Raw genomic sequence first — 21,313 nt, forward strand, 5'->3', positions numbered from 1 at the left:
ATCAAAGGAAGGGATGTATAAAGGAAGAAAGAAAAACATAGAACTTGGGTAACAGTGGAAGGCTCAAGTGTGTAACTCGTGTACACTGTCGAGAGAAACAAATCCTGATGGGAGTTTCTCACAAACTTCATTTAGCAATTGCTATCTTTAAGAAAAAAGGTATACTTGTAATATTGTAAATCTAAGTATGACTAGGCATGGAAGAGTACACACAGGCATCTGTGCTCCCCTAGATCTAAAGCACTGTCCATTAAACACACTGCAGGGATCAAATGCTGAAGTTCTCTGCAGGTGTGCCACTTAGAATTCAACCACTTTCTCAAGGACCTACCCTATGCTTTCTCCACTTTAGCTGATATAATAATAATTATCATTAATGATCTGTAGCCATTTAGAATTCTCTTTCTGCCTTCTGATTGCCCAAAAATTAGGCACTCATGTGAAAGTAGTCTAATTTACTATGTTGAATATTTTTTCAAGTAGTACAGAAGTATTTTAACATATTGTACTTGCTTAACTCTTCCAAAAGTAACTTAGAGAGTTCCTGGGAAATTATGTCGCTGTTTTTCATATGTAAATCTTAGTAGGCTTATTTTAGTTTACAGCTGAGTCCAGAACCATATACCTGCTTTCATATCCTTGCATTTTAAAGATTGTCAAATTATTGTATGTAAAATGAAGTTTTCACACTAGCACACTCAATAACTATCAATCTTTCCATCAGCTTCCAGTAACTACAGAATCCTGTTCACTTATATAAAGCAAGCATGTTAGAAATATATACTGCTCATAAACAATATTAAGGGAACTTGTGAAATAAACAACAGCATTTCAGTTATGCTATCATGATTACATAATAAACTAAGACAATTCATTATCAACCTGAAACTTAATTGAAATTTTATGGAATTTCATCTAAGCACTAGGTGATTCTTTAAAAAAAAAAATATGGCTTCAAGGTTAATGAGATGGTTCAGTGGGTCAAGATGCTCCCACCAAGTCAGATGACCTGAGTTCCAACCCAAGGCTCCGCAACATGGAAAGAACATGCTGAGGCCTCCAGACTGTCCCCTGATCTCCACAGGCATGCTGCAGCATGTGTCCAGTCTCCACTCACCCAATACTAAACAAACAAGCAAATAAATATAAAATAATTAAAAATAAAAAAAAAATGGCTTCATTTTTACCATATCATCACAGCAACGAAATCCCTGCAGGGCAGTGAATGTTATTTCCTTCCTTTAAATGGTGTCCCTTGATAAATCTATAGGTATTTAGTATGAAATAACTGACATTTCCCTCCTTAATTTATATCATGTATTTAGTAAGAATAAATCCCCTTCCTAGTTGGTCTCCATCTTGCCATTCGTGGGTCTCAAAGCTTCCACTTTGCTATGATGCTAATTAAGAAAGTATGTGTTTACACTTATTTCCTAATGTTAAAGCGCAAGCTATGATTGCAGCAATAAACACAGTCTCTCCTACTGCCTTCCTTTCCCAGTCAAAAAATTGTATCACTTAGTTTTATTTTAGTATAGAGTGAGTTTTCAAGTTAGTGTGCCCATTAATATTTAATAACATATAGAAATGTATTTGTTTGGGGTATTATGCATTTCCATTTTCATTGTTGTAAAGTGTTTACCAGTGTGAAATGTGAAGTATTATGTTTATGTTTCTGTACCTGAGTTGCCAGAAATTCTCCCAATCAGTCATAATCATAAGCAGCTGTTTTGATTTCACAATTATCTCATTTGTTCTAAGCAGTGAAGGGGCCTGGAATGAAACTCCTTTCCAGGTTAATGTCAGAGGTTTCATTGGTACATTCCCTAAGGTGATATGGAAGAAATTAATCCTAGTTCCAACATTCTAGAAAAGTATTACATTGTCTGAACAAATGTTAAATTACCTCAAATTAAGATCTAAAATAATCACCTTACATATTTTCCGCATAAAAAAATGATAGCATCATGAAAGGTCCTCACCCATAATAAGGTCGGACAATTAAATAAAACAAAGTATTTTTCTTACTTACAGTTTCTATTGCCGTGATAAAACACCACAGTTAAACCAACTTCAGCTTATTTCTGTTATACTTCTAGGTCACAGACCATCACTGAGAGAAGTCCAGGCAGGAAATCAAGAATGAAACCTGGAGGCAAGAATTGAACAAGAGGCCACTGAAGAGTGCTGCTTTCTTGCTTGCTTGTTTGTTGACCAAGGTTTACTAATCCTGCTTTCTTAGACAACCCAGGACCACCTACATTTGGTAGCTCTATCCACTTAAGATTGGGCTACAGCTGGGTGGTGGTGGCGCACGCCTTTAATCCCAGCATTTGGGAGGCAGAGGCAGGTGGATCTCTGTGAGTTCAAGGCCAGCCTGGTCTACAAGAGCTAGTTCCCGGACAGGCACCAAAGCTACAGAGAAACCCTGTCTCGAAAAACAAAAAACAACAACAACAAAAAAGATTGGGCTACTACATCAAATGTTAATCAAGAAAATACCCTACATCCTTGCTTACAGGGTAATCTGATAGGTTCATTTTCTCAGTTGTGCCTCCTTTTTGCAAACTCTACTTGTGTCAAGTTAACAAAAAACAAAACAAAACAAACAAACAAAATCAAACCCAACCAATGACAAAAATATCTAACGAATACAGTCATTAACAATGGCATTACAAAATTCCTAAGTGCTTCTTTCATTCCTAGATTTTTAAGTGAAATTCTTACTTCTTACAAAAAAAATGTATTTTGTCTACCTCTGACCTGTTTTCATCACATCATTTACTGAGAGACAAAGAGTCAAAGCAGTCAGTCAGGGGCAGTTCGGTATTTTTATTGTAGTTCATACTTGTATCTACAAGCTTGATACCATTGACTATATTGGTTAATATCTCTATTTCACTTTTGTCATTGGTAAATAGAGAACAACACTCCATCTGGTGGGGTTGATGCAAGGATTAAATACATCAATCCAGTATGAGAACACTGGCTGGCATAGAGTAAACCCACAAATAACACTGAACATGGCAGCATCATTACTCTGTGCTAAAAGGGCACTTTCATTCTCATTTTGCCTGTAAGGAAACTCTTGTTCATAGATTCAAACAAACAGAAGCAAATAAAACTAATTAGAATAAGAGACAAACAACCGAACCAGTATAAATATAGCTTTAGAGCAAATCAGAGTAAAAAAAAATTCTTGAGATTAAATTAATATTTTTTTACTAAATTGTATTGTGAGTTTTCTTTTATTTTAAGTTGATGTTGACAGTTTCTCTTTCAAACATATTTACTAGAAGAAAAAGACAAGCAACTTTTGTCCTTTGTTACATATATGAGACACAGTAGGTATTTGTGTGTTTATGTATAAATGTATTACTGTGGTACTGGGGGAGGCGTTAATCCCAGGGCTTTGTGTATGTAACTTTAATAGTCTTGGAAATATGTACACCAGGCTGGTCTTGAACTCACAGAGATCCACAGAGATGTCTCCTGAGTGCTGGGATTAAAACTGTGTTCCCACCTAAGAGCAATTTCACAGGGGATTTACTATTACAGATATTATCCTCCATATATATTATATGTATATATATAATATATAATATATATTATATATAGTATTTATATATTATATATTTAATACATAGTGCATTTAGGGAGAGTGTGCATTCTAAGTATTTCTGTTTTAAAATCTATACATGGTGCATAGAAATGTTAATTGGTTTTCAACATTTTTTTTTCCATCAGAAAACCACAAAAGCCAGATGAAGAAAAACTATTAGTCTATAGTAGTACTTTGTATTTAAGATAAAATCAAAATCTGCAGACTCAAAAACCCAGGTCTCTAATGCTGGCAGTCCAGGAGACTGGAGTAGGATTGTGAGTTCCAGTGATTCAGTGTTAGCCTGGACCACATAGGAGATCCTGACTCAAAAACAAAATGTAAAAGAGGAGTGGCATACAGTTTTGTGGAAAATCACTTGCCTAGCACCTATGAGGCCTTTGGTTCTGACCTCATTACAATGAAAGTAAGTTAAGGAATAAGCCAAATTTGTATAATAAAATTGAAGTAGACTGTGCAGTTATTCAGCTCATAGACACTTTAGGGACAAACAATCTTTCTTAAGACTTCAGCTGAAAGGCAGATGACATGCTTGCCTACCTATCTTCAGCTTGCTTCTTGAATATCTGTTTTTGGAACACCATTTTCACTGAAGAATGTCCACACATCTTGAGAATTTAATGACTCCATAATGACAATATAATCTGAATTAGATTTTTATTAATTAAGTTTTAAAGCTATCTTTTCTCAATTTGCATACCAAATCCACTTCCTACATACTCCCCTCCTCCTTCTCCATCTTGCTTGGCATTCCCATCCCCTATCCACTCCTAAGGTAGGGAAGACTTCCCATTGGGTGTCAACATGTTCTAGCACATTCCTTTGAGACAGGATCAAGGCCCTCCTCACTATATCTAGGGTGAGCAAGGTATCCCTCCAAAGATAATGGGTTCCAAAAAGTCAGAACAAGCAGTAGGGATAAATCCTGGTCTCATTGCCAGTGGCCTCACAGTCTGCCACAGCTACACAACTGTCACCCACATGCAGATAGTCTAGTTTGGTCCTATGTTGGTTCCCTTCCTGTCAGGGCAGAGTTGGTGGACTCCCATAAGCTCAGGTAAGCTGTTTCACCTGGTATTCCCATTATGGTCTTGACTTCTTTACTCATGTTCTCACTGCTCCCTCTCTTCAGCTGGACTTTGGGAGCTCAGCCCAGTGGTCCACTGTCGATGTCTGCATCTGATTCCATCAGTTGCTGGATGTAGTTTCTATAATGGCATTTATAATAGTAATTACTCTGACTACAGGGCAAGGCCAGTTCAGACACCCTCTCCACAATTTCTTAGTCTTAGCTAGGGTCTTCCTTGTAGATTCCTTGGGAATTTTTCTAGTGCCAGGTTTCTTGTTAGTCTCATAATGACTCCCTCAACAAATATATGTCTTTCCTTGCTCTCTGTCTCTGTACTTCCCCGATCCTGACCATCTCATTTACTCAAGTTATCCTACCCCCTCCCATTCTGAATTAGATCTTTTAATATATTGCATCCATTCCATTTCTGGGTCAATAATTCAGGCTCATTCCAATTTTGGTGTGCTGCTTATGCCACTTGCTCTCAAGAAATTGTCAGCAAATGATTATCAGGAAAACAAGAAAAGGCCCCGAGTCAAGCAGACTACTTTTATTTCATGTCAACTTACAAATATCATAACTTTAATAGCAACGTTTCTGAGACTTAGCTATACTTTTAATATTTCATTTGTGGCTTAAATACATGTACACACTTATGCATTTTTGGAGAGCAAGTTGGTCATCACTATTTTACAGTCAAGAGTCTTAGCTTTCAAAGTGCCTGTAACGGTGTCAGATAGTATAGAGCTGGGTTGGAATTGTTCATCAAAACACCTAGCAATGGCAGATTTCATAAGACTTTTGTATTCATGCACTCAGGAACCTTAAATGGAGATGATGATTGCACCCATCTTATAGACTAGGTGATTAAGGTTTCATATGGTTAAGTGTCATGCCAAGGTCACAGCTAGTAAATGTCAGAGATGGAACTCACACTCAGCCAATCTGATTCTATTTTCTAGACATGTCATCACTAGATAAAACTGCTTTTCTAAGGGCATTAAAAATGGACCTAAACCTGGGGTTTCTGTATTCAGGTTACTTATACATTTGAACAAAAGTAGCAAAAGTATAAACATGCTCATCATTAGGAGAGGATTCTGGCTTTTTTTTTTTTTTTGGGTGAAAAAGACTCTTGAATTTTAAAATCTCAAGGCTCCTGAATTTTCCTAGTTCTTGCATTCTTCTTTTAAAGAGCCTGAAGGCAGAAAATACTCTTGCCTCAGCATTTGAGGCTGAGGCTATCAAGTCTGTGATGTTTAAATAAAAACATCTGATATTTCTATTCTAAAACTAACCTGTGGTAGAAATAAAAGGGGGATAGGAATTTAAATGTCCAAGGGCCTGAAAGCATAATTTAAAGCTACCGACTCCAGACTTCTAACCACTTTGTCTGCATGTTCGCTTAGAGTTAACTCCTTCTTCACCAGTTACAAAAATGCCTACTGGGCATGCCCAATTACACAGTGAGAGGCTCAGACTGCGCTGCACTTTCTCCAGGTTTTACCAGAGTCTAAAGGAAGGCAGAGATGGAGGGAAGAGTTAAATAGGTAGAGAACTTGGTTCAGCTCAAAATGCTCAAAGCGAAGGCAGAGAATGGGAAGCTGGAGGATGGAAAAGCTGCCAGGAAAGCACCCTGTTAGATGCATGAGTCTGGTCTCCAACTTGGAGTGATAGTCTGGTGGGTTTCTCTAAAGTCCTTTTATCACAGCAGAGGCAGATGGCTCAGGCCAGGGTTACAGAAAGGGGTGGGACAGGAGCATTGGGTACAGTAGACAGCCAGTGAGGGTGGTGGGTCCCGCCTGACTCTGCATTCCTAAAAAAGGTTTGCAAGGGTTCAGAACAGGAGATCCAGGTACATATCCAGCCAGAGCTCGTCTTAGTCACTAGCTCCTCGGTTTCTGTTCTTTCCCTTTAGCTGCTGAATTCTTTCCTGGCATCTTCTCAGGTACCCCCGCCCAATCCCGACTAAATCCCGGAGAAGTGGAATCTCCACAAGATTTTTGTGGGTCTAGCAGGGGCCTGGGCATGCTCAGTAGGCTACGTGACTCTGGTTCTCCTCTCTCTCTCTCTCTCTCTCTCTCTCTCTCTCTCTCTCTCTCTCTCTCTCTCTCTCGGCAGGGAGGGTGGCGAGTGACTAGTTAGAAGTGTCTATGGCAAGTCTTCTCCCCCCAGATTCCCCCTGCAAAGGGACGATGCAAAGGTAGAGGCACCTTGCTTCTCAGCGTCTGAACTTGGAAGGTGCTGCAGCTGCCCACTGAGGCCACCCGTTCCCCAGCCAGAAGACCGGCCGGCCGCTCTCCATGGTACTGCGGAGAGCTCAGCTCCGCCCTTCTCTTTCAGAAGGACAGCACCCGGCGTCACGTAACCCAGCCTTCTCGGGTTTCACCACCGCCTCTTCCTTCCCCCCTTTCCCTCTCATCCTCCTCCTGCTCCCCCTGCTGCTCCCCTCCGTTGCATGTTCTTCCCCTCCGCACTCTTGGAGATAGACGCTCAAGCCTGACGCCTCGGAAAAAGGCAACAACAATCGCCTTATTCTTAAACCTCAGGAAATTCGCATTGACCGATGCATGCTTCAGGCTCTGGCTGGAGCTAAGGGAATAACCAGGCAGGTAAAGAAGCTCAATTTGGCCTGGGGGAGGGGTTGGGGCGAGGCAAGCTAGAGAAGGGTATGTTTCCCTGTTGTAACTGGGCCAGGATATGCCACAAATACAGAGAGAGGGAAGGATGGGTGGTGGGAGGGTGGAGGAGTGTAGATTTTGCTTGTTTTGCATGTAGCCTTTCAAATAGCAAGAAGATGAGATGGTGGAAGTAGGTAGCAACTTAAAGGTTCAATGCAGTGATTTATTATTTAAAGAAAGAAAAGAGAAAGGCAGCTAGAAAGCAAAACAATAAAATAAAACATATCTACATCTCTTTCTTTCTCTTGCTTCCCCATCAGTCCTGACTGTGCCCATCCTTAATTTGTGCAATAGACTTCAGGCTCCAAGAAACTGCACTGGTCTCAGGGATGGTGCTTAGAGACTGGGCGGGAAAGCCAGGGAGAATATTGGGTGTGCATTGGTATTGAGGTACTTTGCGAAAGCCAGAGGCATAAAGATAAAACTTGTAATATTTCTCCCACAGAATTTCAGATTCTTTATGGGGATATATATATATATATATATATATATATATATACATATAGAAAGATTTTATGATAAGGGGTGTGTGTATGTATGTGTGTGTGAGAGAGAGCCTGTGTGTATGTCACTAAAAACATAATAAAATAAACGTAACTGCAGCTGATCAGCATGCTATATTGATCCTTCCGGTGACTTGGAAATGAATTTTGTTCTAGAAACAAAAGAAAAGATTAATGAGGCTGTTAGGCAGCTTTTGAATTAGAGCGCTTCTTGTTTTGGCTGCGGTATGGTTGTTTTTCAGATCCCTTTATTTCATCCTCTAATTTGTGAACTCTCCAGGTCTTTTCTGAGCACTGAGAGAGAATCCTCTTTCGCCATAAAAATACAGATACTGTCTCTCACACAATGAGCTTCCTCTAGGAACTGGAAGAGCCAGTGACCTTCCCTTGTGATAAGAATATATCTATACATTCTTCCAGATTTTCCCCTCCTTCCTTCCATTCTTTACAAAATGGTCAAGGTGTGCATCAGAGGAGGAGGGCAGGAGCAAGTGGGCAGAAAGGTTATGTGAGATATATAAAATTATACAACAATAAGATCCAACAGTCAGCCACTAAGCCTGTCTCTATTCCCCCCCCCCCCCCCCCCGTGTGTGTGTTGAAAGACATAGTCAGAAACAGAGACAGAGGGAGAGATAGAGACAAACAGAGACAGATAGATACACAAACAACCTGAGAATGGCCTCTAAGCACTACTTTTTTGACAGAGCAGACTAATTTTACTAAATGCTGAACATTTATCATATTCCACATCCTACTTAAACATTGAGAGTTGCTGAATAATATGTTATTATTGATCATTTTTAAAAGCAGCTTTCTTTGGGTTTGGCACAGGAGTAGAAGAGATATGACTTGTAAGACCTGAGGGTGAGGAATGTATCAGCCATAATAAATAGGCAACTGAGATTTTTGTTACCATTAGGTAAGAAGTGTATGAGTGCATTGTGTGTGTGAGGTGTGTGTATGGGGGGAGGTGTGTGTGTTGGAAGAAGAGAACCCGTCATCAATTTCATCTGGGCAGGAACTTGAAGTGGGATCCCCTAGCTTGATGGCTCTCAGCTGACACCTGTAGGGATCACTCTGAACTGAAGAGAAATGCTCGCAGTTCCCTCCACAGAGGAGCAGCCACAATGCAGTGCCATAAATTACTGCTAGTTTCAGCTTGTAGGGAAGAAAGTGTTAATTGGATAGTGAGCTCTGTGTCCAAGCAATAAATTGTGTGTGTGTGTGTGTGTGTGTGTGTGTGTGTGTGTGTGTAGGAGATGGTGAGACATGATGAGAGCGGTTGTTCGATTGGAATGAACAAATGATACATTTTAATTTTTCTCAAAACATGAGTTATTTGGTTTAAAAAATTCACAGCCACTCCTTTAAGATTTATTGTTTCTACCATTCAAAAGTCTGTCAGATTAGAGTTAAATAAAAAGAAGTGATTTAATAGCACACTGACTGATTCAAAGGTAAGGCTTTAAATTCTAGCATCCTGGAGCTATAACAGCTGAGGTGACATACATGCCAACTGCTGTTCTGACCACACAAATCCTAATGGCTGGCAGCCAGATAAAGACTTGAGGAGGAGTCAGATTACTATGCTGTTAGGCAGAATATTAAATACCCATTTTTGAAATAGCTAATATTATGGCAGTAAGAACATAAATACTGCTAATTTTGACTCCAGTTAGATTTTTTTATTATAACAGATTATGTATGTGATAAAAGGGAGGAATATATTTGCTGAAAATTTTAAAGAGGCTCCCAAGAAGCTTACATTCCTGTTGTCTGGGAGACAAGTGAAGGGGAATGCTATATAAATGTAAGCCAGCATCTTTCTGCTGAAATTTGATATGTTTACCTGTTATAAAAGTAGCTCTTAGCTGAGGTTTGAACAGGTTGTATTAACTCTCCCTGTAACCAGCACAAAGTATGAGGAGGAAACCTTTAAAGGGGCTTTTCATTTCTCTCTTCGTACAATTTAGAAATTAGAACTTTCTTGGACAATTGAAAAGGAAATCATATGCAAATTATTATTAAAATTCTGGGTTACCAATGAACAGAAATGGTAAACTCGAGGTTGTAATAGCTTTCGGTAAGAGTATGACATTTAAATAGTAGGAAATATTAGGCCTTACTGTGTATACACACACACACACACACACACACACACACACATCTGTATCCAGCAAGATTAATTATTTGGTTTGTCAAAACCACAGGTTACATACTTGCTTTCCTAGTTGAGTAATGGTTTATATAATACTATAATTGACTACAGGCCTTAATTTTTATTTTAATTTCCACAGATTTTTTTGGTTCTTATAAAAAGACAAAATCAAAATGCATCGCCAATATACAACCAATTGACATGCTGGCAACTTAGTGTGGCCTTGCAGAGGTGGAAAAAATCGAAGAGCTGTTGGGATTTGACTTCACCATCTAGCAGTTTCTGGCTGTTTCACAACAGTGTTTGGGTCCTACTGGCAGGGTTGGTAAACATAAGGTGAAATCATCCCGGAGACGCATGCACAAGAAATTTGCCCTTGGCTTCAGTGGTGCTGGAAGCCCATGATATGGCAGAAGAAGCAGGCATCTGATGCTTTTCTGGTATTACTAGTGTCCTTTCTCAGCTTGTGCTTGGGGCCAACATCTGGAAGGCCTCAAGGTTCTCCAAAATCCAAAGATACTGGCACATTGTTGGCTTCCTGCCACTTCCTGAGAAGAGTGTGTGTTGCCTCTTCACTCTGATTCCCTTTCGCTGGCACCACACCGGTGGTACATCGCAGGTGTTGATCTTGAAAGAGTGATGTGTTTTTGAAGCCACAGTTTTCCTTACTTTACATCACTGGATGCAAATGGATCTGTGATTTTTCCTGAGCCTCGGTGACCATCTTTTTCAGAGTGTTGCCTCCAAAGTGTCTCCTCCCTTTGGCCTGGAAGTTCTGTGGCTAGCCTGTACCACTGGGGTCTCTGATTTCCTGTTGGAAGGGGACTACTGGGAGAGAGGAAGGGGCTGCTGGAAGAGAAGAAGAAGAAAAAAAGACCTAGAGGAGGGTGAGCCCCTCCTGTTTCCGCCTGCCCCCTCCCCCCCACTCCTCTGCAGACCCCCATTTCTCCGTGACGGTGTCCAGGACCGTTTCGACCCTGTCGCCCCCTGCTCCCCCCCGCCGTACCCCAGCCCCGAGCATGGGGTCGGCGCTGGTTCAGCGCGGGGGCTGCTTTCTTCTATGCCTGTCCCTGCTGCTGCTGGGCTGCTGGGCAGAATTGGGCAGCGGGTTGGAGTTCCCGGGTGCCGAGGGCCAGTGGACACGCTTCCCCAAATGGAACGCCTGCTGTGAGAGCGAGATGAGCTTCCAGCTGAAGACACGCAGCGCCCGGGGCCTGGTGCTCTACTTCGACGACGAGGGCTTCTGCGACTTCCTGGAGCTCATCCTGACTCGGGGCGGCCGCCTGCAGCTCAGCTTCTCCATCTTCTGCGCCGAGCCCGCCACGCTGCTGGCAGACACACCAGTCAATGACGGCGTGTGGCACAATGTGCGCATCCGTCGCCAGTTCCGCAACACCACGCTCTACATCGACCAGGCCGAGGCCAAGTGGGTGGAGGTCAAGTCCAAGCGCAGGGACATGACGGTGTTCAGCGGGCTTTTCGTGGGCGGCCTGCCCCCGGAACTGCGAGCTGCAGCGCTCAAGCTCACCCTGGCCTCGGTGAGGGAACGCGAGCCCTTCAAGGGCTGGATCCGTGATGTCCGGGTCAACTCATCGCAGGCGCTGCCTGTGGACAGCGGCGAGGTCAAGCTGGATGACGAGCCGCCCAATAGTGGCGGGGGAAGCCCGTGCGAGGCGGGTGACGAGGGCGAAGGTGGCGTGTGCCTCAATGGAGGCGTGTGCTCCGTGATCGACGACCAAGCCGTGTGCGACTGCTCGAGGACAGGCTTCCGAGGCAAAGACTGCAGCCAAGGTAAGGTCTGCCCGACCCCCGTGGAGCCTCTGCCTGGGCTGGGCGGGAGGCCGGTGCATGGGGCCTTCCTCCTTCGGATACCTCCAGGTGAAGACTTGTTCCTCAAGGCCATGCTGCCCTCCGCAGATAGCTCCCCCCTTTGCAGCCTCTTAATGGGCAAGCCTCCCTCACATCCTGACACCCTGTCCATGCAAGTCTACCTATTTTCCAGTGACCAATAGAACGGTCACCTAAAACCTCAGCCCAAGTTTGGCAGGTCCCTGTAGTTTGATGGCTATTGTCCACCTACATAACCCTGTACCACTAGTAATATAGTACACCCACCTTGCCTCTAGAAGACTGAGCATGTGTTTGGTGAGAAAATTAAATGTAGGGTAAGCAATCCTACCATCTAGGGTAGAGCTGTCCACATGGTTACGGGCCAAATCACACCCGGCAGTCCATAGATCCTGGGTATCATTACAGATCCAAAACCTGCTCCTAGTTGTGGAAAAAGAAGAGATTTTCTTCACGAATAGGAGGCTTTTAGAAAGTAGTATTGGTTTCCCTGGTTCCATCCCCCAAATTTGCCGTATTTGAGTGGAATTTTGTGATTTCTTTGGTTTCTTCAAGTATGAGACAGGTCAGCTAATGCTGAAGAGTGATAGATGAGTAATGTAGTTCTTGGTTAACAAATCCTTGGTAACAAAGTGCTAGAGCAATTTAGATGTCTCTGGGCTGGGAAGATGGGCCAGGCTCTTGAACACGATGCATGTTAGCAATGGTAAGATATTTTCCAAAGAAACCCAACTGATGTCATTTCTGTGAGTAGCAGAAGCCCAGTTGTTTCCGTGGTCCTTAAGGCTTAAAATAAAGCACATCTATTCACCCCTTTACATAGAAAATACAGTTTTATGTGTATCTCTTCTATGTTTTTTATTTTTATTTTTTGTAACAATGACCAAGAAAATTATTCCTTTATAAATGCAAGGAAACCAATAAACAGAAAGAGAGTGAGTGGTATGGCTAGGATGAAACATATTAGTGGCTAAGCAAGAGAGGTGTCTTGGTTTCTGCTAGGCTCATAGCTTGGGGTCAAATCAAAGCAGTCAGTGTATGGTATATAGTACGTATGGTTGAAGTGGGGAGAAAAAGCAAATTATTATAATTATATCTGATTTGAAAAGACAGGGACCAAAAGCTCTATGTGTGACTGTGGTTTATTGTGTGATGTCTGTTTTTTTTTTTTTTTTTTCTTTAATTTCCCCTCTTGGCTGATACTGCTGAGAGAGGAGGCAGCCTCTGTAATTCTTATTAGACTTGGCAGCTCTCTCCCATTTGGCTTTTAAAGAAAGGAAGACATGATGAAATTTGTAACTGCTTAACCAGCAAAGAGAGTTAGTTAGGAAGAAAAAAAAAAAGTGTTATTCAGGAGTGTTCTGTAGCATTCATTGGAACATTGATGGGGTGTTTAAGAGTTATTAACTGCGCTTTGTTTTCATTGGGTTTATGTCCGGTTCTTTGACATAAATCATTAGAGATAACTGTATCCTATGTCTCACACTGCACTTCAGTTCTGTTGGTAAATTCTCTGAACATAATACCAGATTTCTTGTTTTACAAAAATAGAACAGAGCAATTGTTTTCCTCTATCAAATCTAGCTGAATTGTAAATCCTAAATATGATAGCTAGATGAGAGGAATTCAGCAGTATAACCTGAAGTTGCCTACATTTGTACTGAATAATAAAAAATGGCAAATATTATTTTTATGGGAAAATACTTCTTTAAGCATCCTGATGCCACTTTAAATGATAAAGAAGGCAACTTAATGAAATATAACTTCCTTTCTTAAATTAAGAAACAAATATGACACAATGACAGCTTGTACTGTGTGGGAGAGTGTTTTAAATGAATTTTAAAAATATTTCAATGCATTTTAATGTAGGGATCCAAGGATCATGCATAATCAGGAACAGTTAAGACTGGAGAAAGCCTGAAAAAAAGTAATCTCAAAGAGAAACAGAATTAGATGTTTCCAAAATACATTTTGTTTTGACAAATGCATAGTTCTTTCTCTAAGGTGCATAATTTGGAATGAACATGATGAATATTGGAGCAGTATAGTATCTGATGCCTAAGAAAAGTCATCCCAAGAAACTAAGTCCATCAGAATTGTTCTGAGCATTGATTCATTTTGAAAATTTGAACTAAAATGGAATGTAAAGATCACCACTAGTCATGGCAAGAAAACAAAAGCCTGGATTCTTCTGATTATCAAAGAAATGAAATGGAATGATTAAGGCATAGTTTGTCTTCCCAGAAGCATTGGCCTCACTTTGCCTATTTTCTGTTTCATGTGTGTCAAGTGACTATTGAATAATTAATTGGAGTAGATGCCTCTCTCAACACCCATCATGCACTGACGACTGGGGGAGATGATTTCTATTCAGATGAAGTGTAAACAAAGCTCTGGCTCCACTCAGTATTTACACTGATTACCACATTCTTTATAAACCCAATTTAAAAACAAAGTAAGTAAATATTCATTACAGAAAATGTGCAGGAAAGATTATAGTTAAGCAAATATTAAACACAGTGAATTAAGGCATTGCCTGTCCCTACAATCCCTTTTACACTTAGTTTAGGAGGTTCAATATATTGTAGTGACCTTCTATTTGAAGCAATTAAGAACCATCTGGTGGTTGCAGCCCATGCTATTAATCCCAGCACTAGGGAGGCAGAAGCAGGTGGATCTCTGTGAGTTCAAGGACAGCTAGGACTGACCGAACAACAAAAACAGCAATAAAAACCCAAACAGAACAAAATGATGATTAATAAGGAATTATTAATCTCCAGATCTAAGTAAATCCTAGAATTTTCATGATCACATGTTAAGATTTCATACTAGATTGTGGTGTCATTTTCTTTCAGTTTCTCTTAACAAATTACTATAAAGATGCATTATTGTTTAATATTATTGGCCATGGCAGTGCACTAAATGTCTTAAGTGCTGCTACAATGAAACTCTTTTACATAACTTTACTGAGATCAGAGATTTAATGATACACATTCATAATTCACCTTTTCATCTCTTTTTACACAGAAGTTTAGATAGATTGACGGTTTTACCCATGTCAGAGCTTTAGGCTTGTACAATGAAATGGTGATTACATGCATAAGTAGCTCCTAGCTCGACATTCTATAGTCTGCTCAGGAGGCTCACCATTTGAAAGAATATATACGGGAAATGAAAATGGTGGTATATTTTAAAGAATTGCCATATAGTGTGTGGAATTTTAAAAGAGAGTGATGGGCCCAATCCAAGGTTTTCTTGGACTTAAAGCTGGAATGTGAAAGGGACTCTACAGGTACACACGGAGGAGTGTTCATGAGGGAAACCCAGAGCATGGCACAGCCTGGCCCTGCCACTCTCAGGAGTTCTCTCTGAATGGAACTATCAGTCCGTATTCAACAGGGTCGTCGGGACAGGACTTGCTACGTTTTTTTGAACTGTTCAAGGACTTTAAGCAGCATTAGTCACAAGTGTATTTCATGTGAGATGAGAATGGCAGTGTCATATTTAAATTTCAACAATGACACTTTAACATCAGTTTACAAAACAGATTGCAAGGGGGAAGAGTAAACGAAAAAAATATTATTTTATGTTTGTCACTCAACAGCAGCTGCTGTGCTCCCACTATAACTGTAGCTCAAAGTATTGGAGAAAGTAGAGAAAAAAATCTTAAAAGGAGTCAGTACTTCAAGTTAGGATTCATGTCTTAAGGAAGTTAGAATCTTCATGGACTTAGTTAGGTTTAGAGATTGAAGCTCATTTATTGTTCATAACACTGCTTTCCACTTGGAAAATCATTGCCTAATCTCTGTATGGACTGCCACTTGCTTTCTCTTGGTTTATCCAATTGAGGCCATAGACTTCTGGAAAGCATTGGCAATACCATATGGTGTCATGCTCCAAATACAATACACTGTAATCAGTTTATCTATGAACAAAAAGTAACATATACTGGACACATCATTGTAAACCACTTAAAATAAAATATCATGTATAATAGTTCTATATTTCCTACAGGAACCTATAATGGTTATGAGATTTTTTTACGTTAAATTGTAAATACTGAACAAAAATGATATAGAAACAGTGCCAGATTTTTGTTTGAGGTCTGTTGTTGTAGAGAAAAAAAAAATAGGTACCTCTGCTAAAAAAGCTTCAAGTAGGACAAATCTCATGAATGGATTCCTCCTCCTGGCAGCATACTGGGGATTTCTTACTATTAGACAGTGAAATGACCACAACAAAGGTACCATTCTAGAATTCAACTGATTCACAGAGCTTATTTTCCTTTTCATATTCTGTTGAGTAATTTTAGTTTAAGAGCTAAATTACTCATACTCTTTGGCCTGCCTGCCTAAACATTATAAGTGGGAAAACTTAAGTTTTTGTTAATCAGTTTAGGACTTGGCATGAGAGCAGTATTTGCTTTCATAGAATTTCCATGAAAACTAAGCTGGTGACTTTTGGTAAACACGGAGAATGGTGGATGACGTGGGCTGAGCACTGGGTGGTATCTGCTTCCACGTTGTGCTTTTGTTTTTGTCAGTGCCAACAGTATTGTCGAAGGGTACCTACTTTTAAAACCTAAACTACAATGCAGTAATCTGTTTAGTTATCAAATTTCACCTTATAAAGAAAGAAATAATGAAGGCAATAAGCTTTTCTTTCTACTTTATACAGTTGTTCTAATATCCATTCTAAAGTTGTGAGTAAAATTAAAAAAAAATCTATGTAAAAATTTGTGACTCAATAAACATTGACCACAAAAAAATCTCTCCCAACAGACTTCCATCCTTTAGATAACACCTGCACTATTCCCAGCCCTGCGCTTAAACAGCAGTCTTTCCAGTTAGCTAAAACAAGACTGGGCGGAGGATGCAGCGCACTGGCCAAGCACTGGTTCTGCTATTGCAATCACTGGGTTGGACAGCCAGAACTTAGCCATCAAAAACAAAAGCAAGAAAATAATATCTATAATGTCTATAGTCATATTACCTATCTATAATAGGAGGCTTTTAAATGACCAACCTAAGCTTGGGTGCCCAGTTTATAATTTATTTTTGAAATTTTCATATAAAAGTTAAATATACTTACATGTCTGCCTAAGACAGGCTAGTAATATATTTTAAATTTAAAAAAGATGTTACAGTTTTCACAAACACACTATATTGTTTTTAATATATAGACATATGTATGTATGTATATGTATATACATATATGTATGGCAGAGTGCTTGTGCTCCAGCTGTGGCCATCATTCAATGAAATGTGACAAGGTGACTGATTACTAATTGAACAGGAGAAAGTACTGGAATTATATTGGCAATTCTGTTATTTTTAGTTGTATTTTGAGAATTAGGAGGTGAGCCTGTGAGCTTCTAAGCTGTCACCATCCACTTCTGCGTTTCTTTCAGTCAAGGTCTCTCCCAACTGGCTGTGCTTCTTACAGTAGAAAAAAGATAAGCATGAATGGAAAGTTACATGTCATCACAGACAGACAAGTTCTGTCTTATTATAATAAAGTTTCCTTAAATGCCACTTTGCAAACATCCACAAACGTTTCTGATAGAATATTGAACAAGTTTTTATGTCAAAATGAATCTTATTAAAATATTATGTAAAACCTACACATTATCATGCACGTCTGTATAATTTTATGGCTTGATCTTCTTACTTTTCCTTACTTAAAAATACAGGAATAGATATATTTGCATAGTTTACCGAATAGTAAGTTTTAAATTTTCTAATAGCGTTTGGAGAAATCATTTCAGCCTAGCTTCCAAATATTTATACTTCAGTACTGCAGTGGGGATAGGCAGGGTACATTCTCAGATTTCTGCCTTATTTACATTTTATTGTGTAAACAGAACATGATTAAAATCAGAAGAAGTAATATTAGGCTTGGCTTTGTCCTTAAATAGACATTATATGCATGACAAGGCCCTTAAAATACTGTGTTTCAATTTCCAAGATTGCAAATTAAGAAGCTTTATGGTCAGTTTACTAAAATGTTGACAGCTCTTCCTGTCCTATTGTGTAGAGTGCATGAAAGTGGCTGATGTGTACAAACCCTGGAACTATTCAGTGTGGTGGTTACACTCATGGTTGAAGGTTAAGTGCTGTCTTAGCAATCTTATGCTAGGATTATTTTGATTATATGCATCACTGACACCCAGTACTAGTCACCTTCTTTGGTGGGGTTCTGCTGCTGCACAAAGATACATGACAAACAGAGTTACCATGACACTAGTTTCCTTGTCTCTCTCGGTAACACTCTAAACCAAACACGTGTTACTGAGGGCAATAACTCTTATAAATAATATTATGAGCCTATAACTTTGAAGTTTTAAAGAGACACAAATAATCTATGATGACAGAGGTCAGAATAGAATTAATTGTTCTGTAATGTTGAAAGAGAGTAGAGCTTTGGGTCTAGATAGTGGTTATTTGGTATACATATGTGTGAATGAATATTCTTTGACCTATACACTGAAGATCTGTGCACTTTATTATATGTAAGAGCCACTTAACTTCCTAAAAAGTCTTCAAATTAAAAATGATTGCTGTTTAGTGAATAATTTACAAATTACAAATTATATATAAAAGGTAAGGTGTGAGTTAATTCTCAGTGGGGATACACATTAAAATATTTTCATGCAAAACATTCAATATTTGTAATAAAAATGCAAACATCACTCCAGAGAGCCCACACATTTTATATATAAGTAAATTAAGAACTAATAGAGTTCTTTGTTTAAAGTACGTGATACAACGTTTGAAGTTGAATCATTTTTCAATTTCTGACACCATAATAATGTTTAGAAGTAAAACACACTTTTAATTTTGATTTGTATTGTTTAAACATGTATCTTGTCATTACAATTAATCAATGTAAACCTATCAATTTGAACATCCCAAATGCTGAAATTTGTCAAGTTGCTGATTGATAAGTTTGAATGAGCTCAATTCAATACTTAAGTGAGTAATTGGATATTGGAAAACACATTACTAGATAATCCAATCAAATTTTTACAAATCTTCTAAGTCTATAAATAAACGTGCTCTCCACAAATGCTGTGTGTCCCATTGTATGTCCACTAGCTCACTGGTGCTGCAGACACCGGATAAACATGAAAACAGCTTAAAAGTGTTCTCTCACCATTGTAGTATTGCTAATAATTGTTTATTTTTACCTAGTGAAATCATTTTGTATTGAGTTCCAGCCATCTCCCTCAGTTATTTCCACAACAGCCATACTGCCCCAGCTTGGTACAAGTGCCATTTTACTTAGGAGCCACATGCAGGTTAGAAAAGTTCACTTTCTAAAAAGCCCAGTAGAGTGGACAATAGGACTGGAATTTGAGTGCAGGTGCTCAGACATCTCTGCAGTGACAGGCTCTGCATCTCAAAGCCTGCATATTCATTTCTTAAAGGGTAAATAGTTGCTGGGATAATTGTAAACTGCTTTAGGTGGCTGACTTACACTAATGCTTTAGATTTGAGGGTTGTAACAGACTTAAATTGAGTGCCACTTCATAATGTCAGGACACCGAATAAAACAACACAGCTTGTAAAGTTTATCACACATATTGGCTTCCCTTGTTGACCTTGTATTAGCAGGATGCTTAGTGGACTGCCTAACCTCCAGTAATCAGAACACTACCCTTTGTCCTTCTGAGTTAGAAAGAATTGCATTTTACACACACACACACACACAAAGACACACTGTATTTCTTCCAGTTTTAATGTTTTAAATAAAAAGTTTGAGGTCCATGATAGTTTGGTACAAATGCAAACACCTAGGTCAGTCAAATAATCAATACTTACTGAGTTGGAATGTGGTTCCCCTAAGGATACAAATATTGGATATTGGAGAAAGCATTGCTAGTTAGTCCTCTTGTAAGCATAGATGGGAGTAAAATGAAATTAAAAAATGAGATCCTAGGTTTTGGAGAAGTGAGTTTGGCTTCCCAACTTCTTGCTAAACGGTCATTCTTGGAGTTAGAAGGATGCATTCTTTATGCTATTCCTGGTAGCTTATAAGAGACTATTCTTAGAAGGAAGTGGGAGGACAAATCTTAGCTGGCAAGCCAAAGTGCTTTCTTGAACTCTTGTGTGCTTACTTGTGCTCCATACTCTGTGGGGCACTTTAGCAGGATGAGCAGGACCTTGTCTGTACAGGCTGAGGACAGTGCTGCTTCTTTGAAACTTACGTAGTTTGCTTTACAGAAGGGCCTGGAAATCCAAAAGTTAGAAGAGAAGACACCAAATGCAATTGTCATCTAACCATCCTTTTGCCACCAGAAGATATGTCCTATTAGAGCCAGTGAATTTTGTGTTGATGCTCATCCGCAGCGGAACCAGCAGTGATCAGAGAGCCCAGGAGACACTGTTGTTCCCGACCTAACGACACCTGGGCCTCTCTATACAGACAGCTTAGCTTCAGTGTTTCTTAGATATTGCTAGATTCAGCAGAATGAACAGCCTCAGTCCAGCAGAAGCAAGGAAATTAAAGACTCATGTTTTTCTTCTAAGTAATGATGTCTCTATAATTAATCATGCCTGGATTCTCCTTTGGGAAGAAGCTGGCATGACAGCATACAACTATAACTGCTGCGTAGAAGGTTCAATTTTCTACCTTCAGCTCTTCTTTAGTGCAGAAGTGAATTCCCCTAAAATTAATATTATTGGTTATTTAAAATTATATGTGATATTACTGGGTTCTCTGGCAGAAACAGAAGGTGGGGGGAGAGCCAGACTTGCCAGACTTTCCCTGGGGCTGAGTCGGATTGTGAGTGACTTAAACCTCCTCTTTGGCCACCAGGAAGAAACACACACACACACACACACACACACACACACACCCTGAGTCAGGAGTTTGTCAAAGCAGGATCCATTTTATTGCATCAGGCAGGAACTTATATAAGGTTGAGATAGGGGGTGGGAATGTTGGGATGGGTCGAGGTGGGGTAAGGAATAAGGGCCAATAATATCCTGCTAAGTTAGCAATGGCTGGGCAGAGCTGGGTTTGGGTAGGTCTGTGCTGAGTCACTCATATGCAGAAGTCATGGCCAAAGACAGGTCTCCAAACTTGAGCTAGGCTCAGGAAGTTACACTGGGCCTCACGCCAGGGCCTTCTGAGGCCCAACATGATATTATATGTGATTAATTGACTGAATTGAGAATGTTAAAAAATACAAAGTTAAATATTGTACTTCATTACCTGCATTTCACAATTAAATGTGTAATAAGATACATTTGTGAAAGCCTACTTGCAGTGGAGTATTGAGAAGTTTAGAAATAATGAGACCAAAGCCACAGAGAAACCCTGTCTCGAAAAACCAAAAAAAAAAAAAAAAGAAATAATGAGACATTCATTTTTCTACATGAATTTATATGTAAGTGTATATGTTTACATTCAGACATACAGAAA

The 21,313-nt window shown here is 39.7% G+C and overlaps 1 protein-coding gene across 1 annotated transcript in view; it reads left to right on the forward strand.

Annotated features, from left to right (window-relative positions):
• Window positions 1–7,146: 7,146 nt before the first annotated feature.
• Nrxn1 (neurexin 1) overlaps window positions 7,147–21,313 on the forward strand; it is a 1,063,094-nt gene continuing 1,048,927 nt past the window's right edge. Inside the window, exons 1-2 of the mRNA XM_050146062.1 lie at window positions 7,147–7,303; window positions 10,176–11,827. Coding sequence (XP_050002019.1) covers window positions 11,056–11,827 — 772 coding nt within the window. The 5' untranslated portion in view covers window positions 7,147–7,303; window positions 10,176–11,055. The remainder of the gene's footprint in view (window positions 7,304–10,175; window positions 11,828–21,313) is intronic.

Source organism: Alexandromys fortis, unplaced genomic scaffold (genome assembly GCF_014885135.2).
Source record: "Alexandromys fortis isolate MF-2015 unplaced genomic scaffold, M_Fortis_MF-2015_v1.1 scaffold_42, whole genome shotgun sequence".
Lineage (NCBI taxonomy): Eukaryota > Metazoa > Chordata > Mammalia > Rodentia > Cricetidae > Alexandromys > Alexandromys fortis.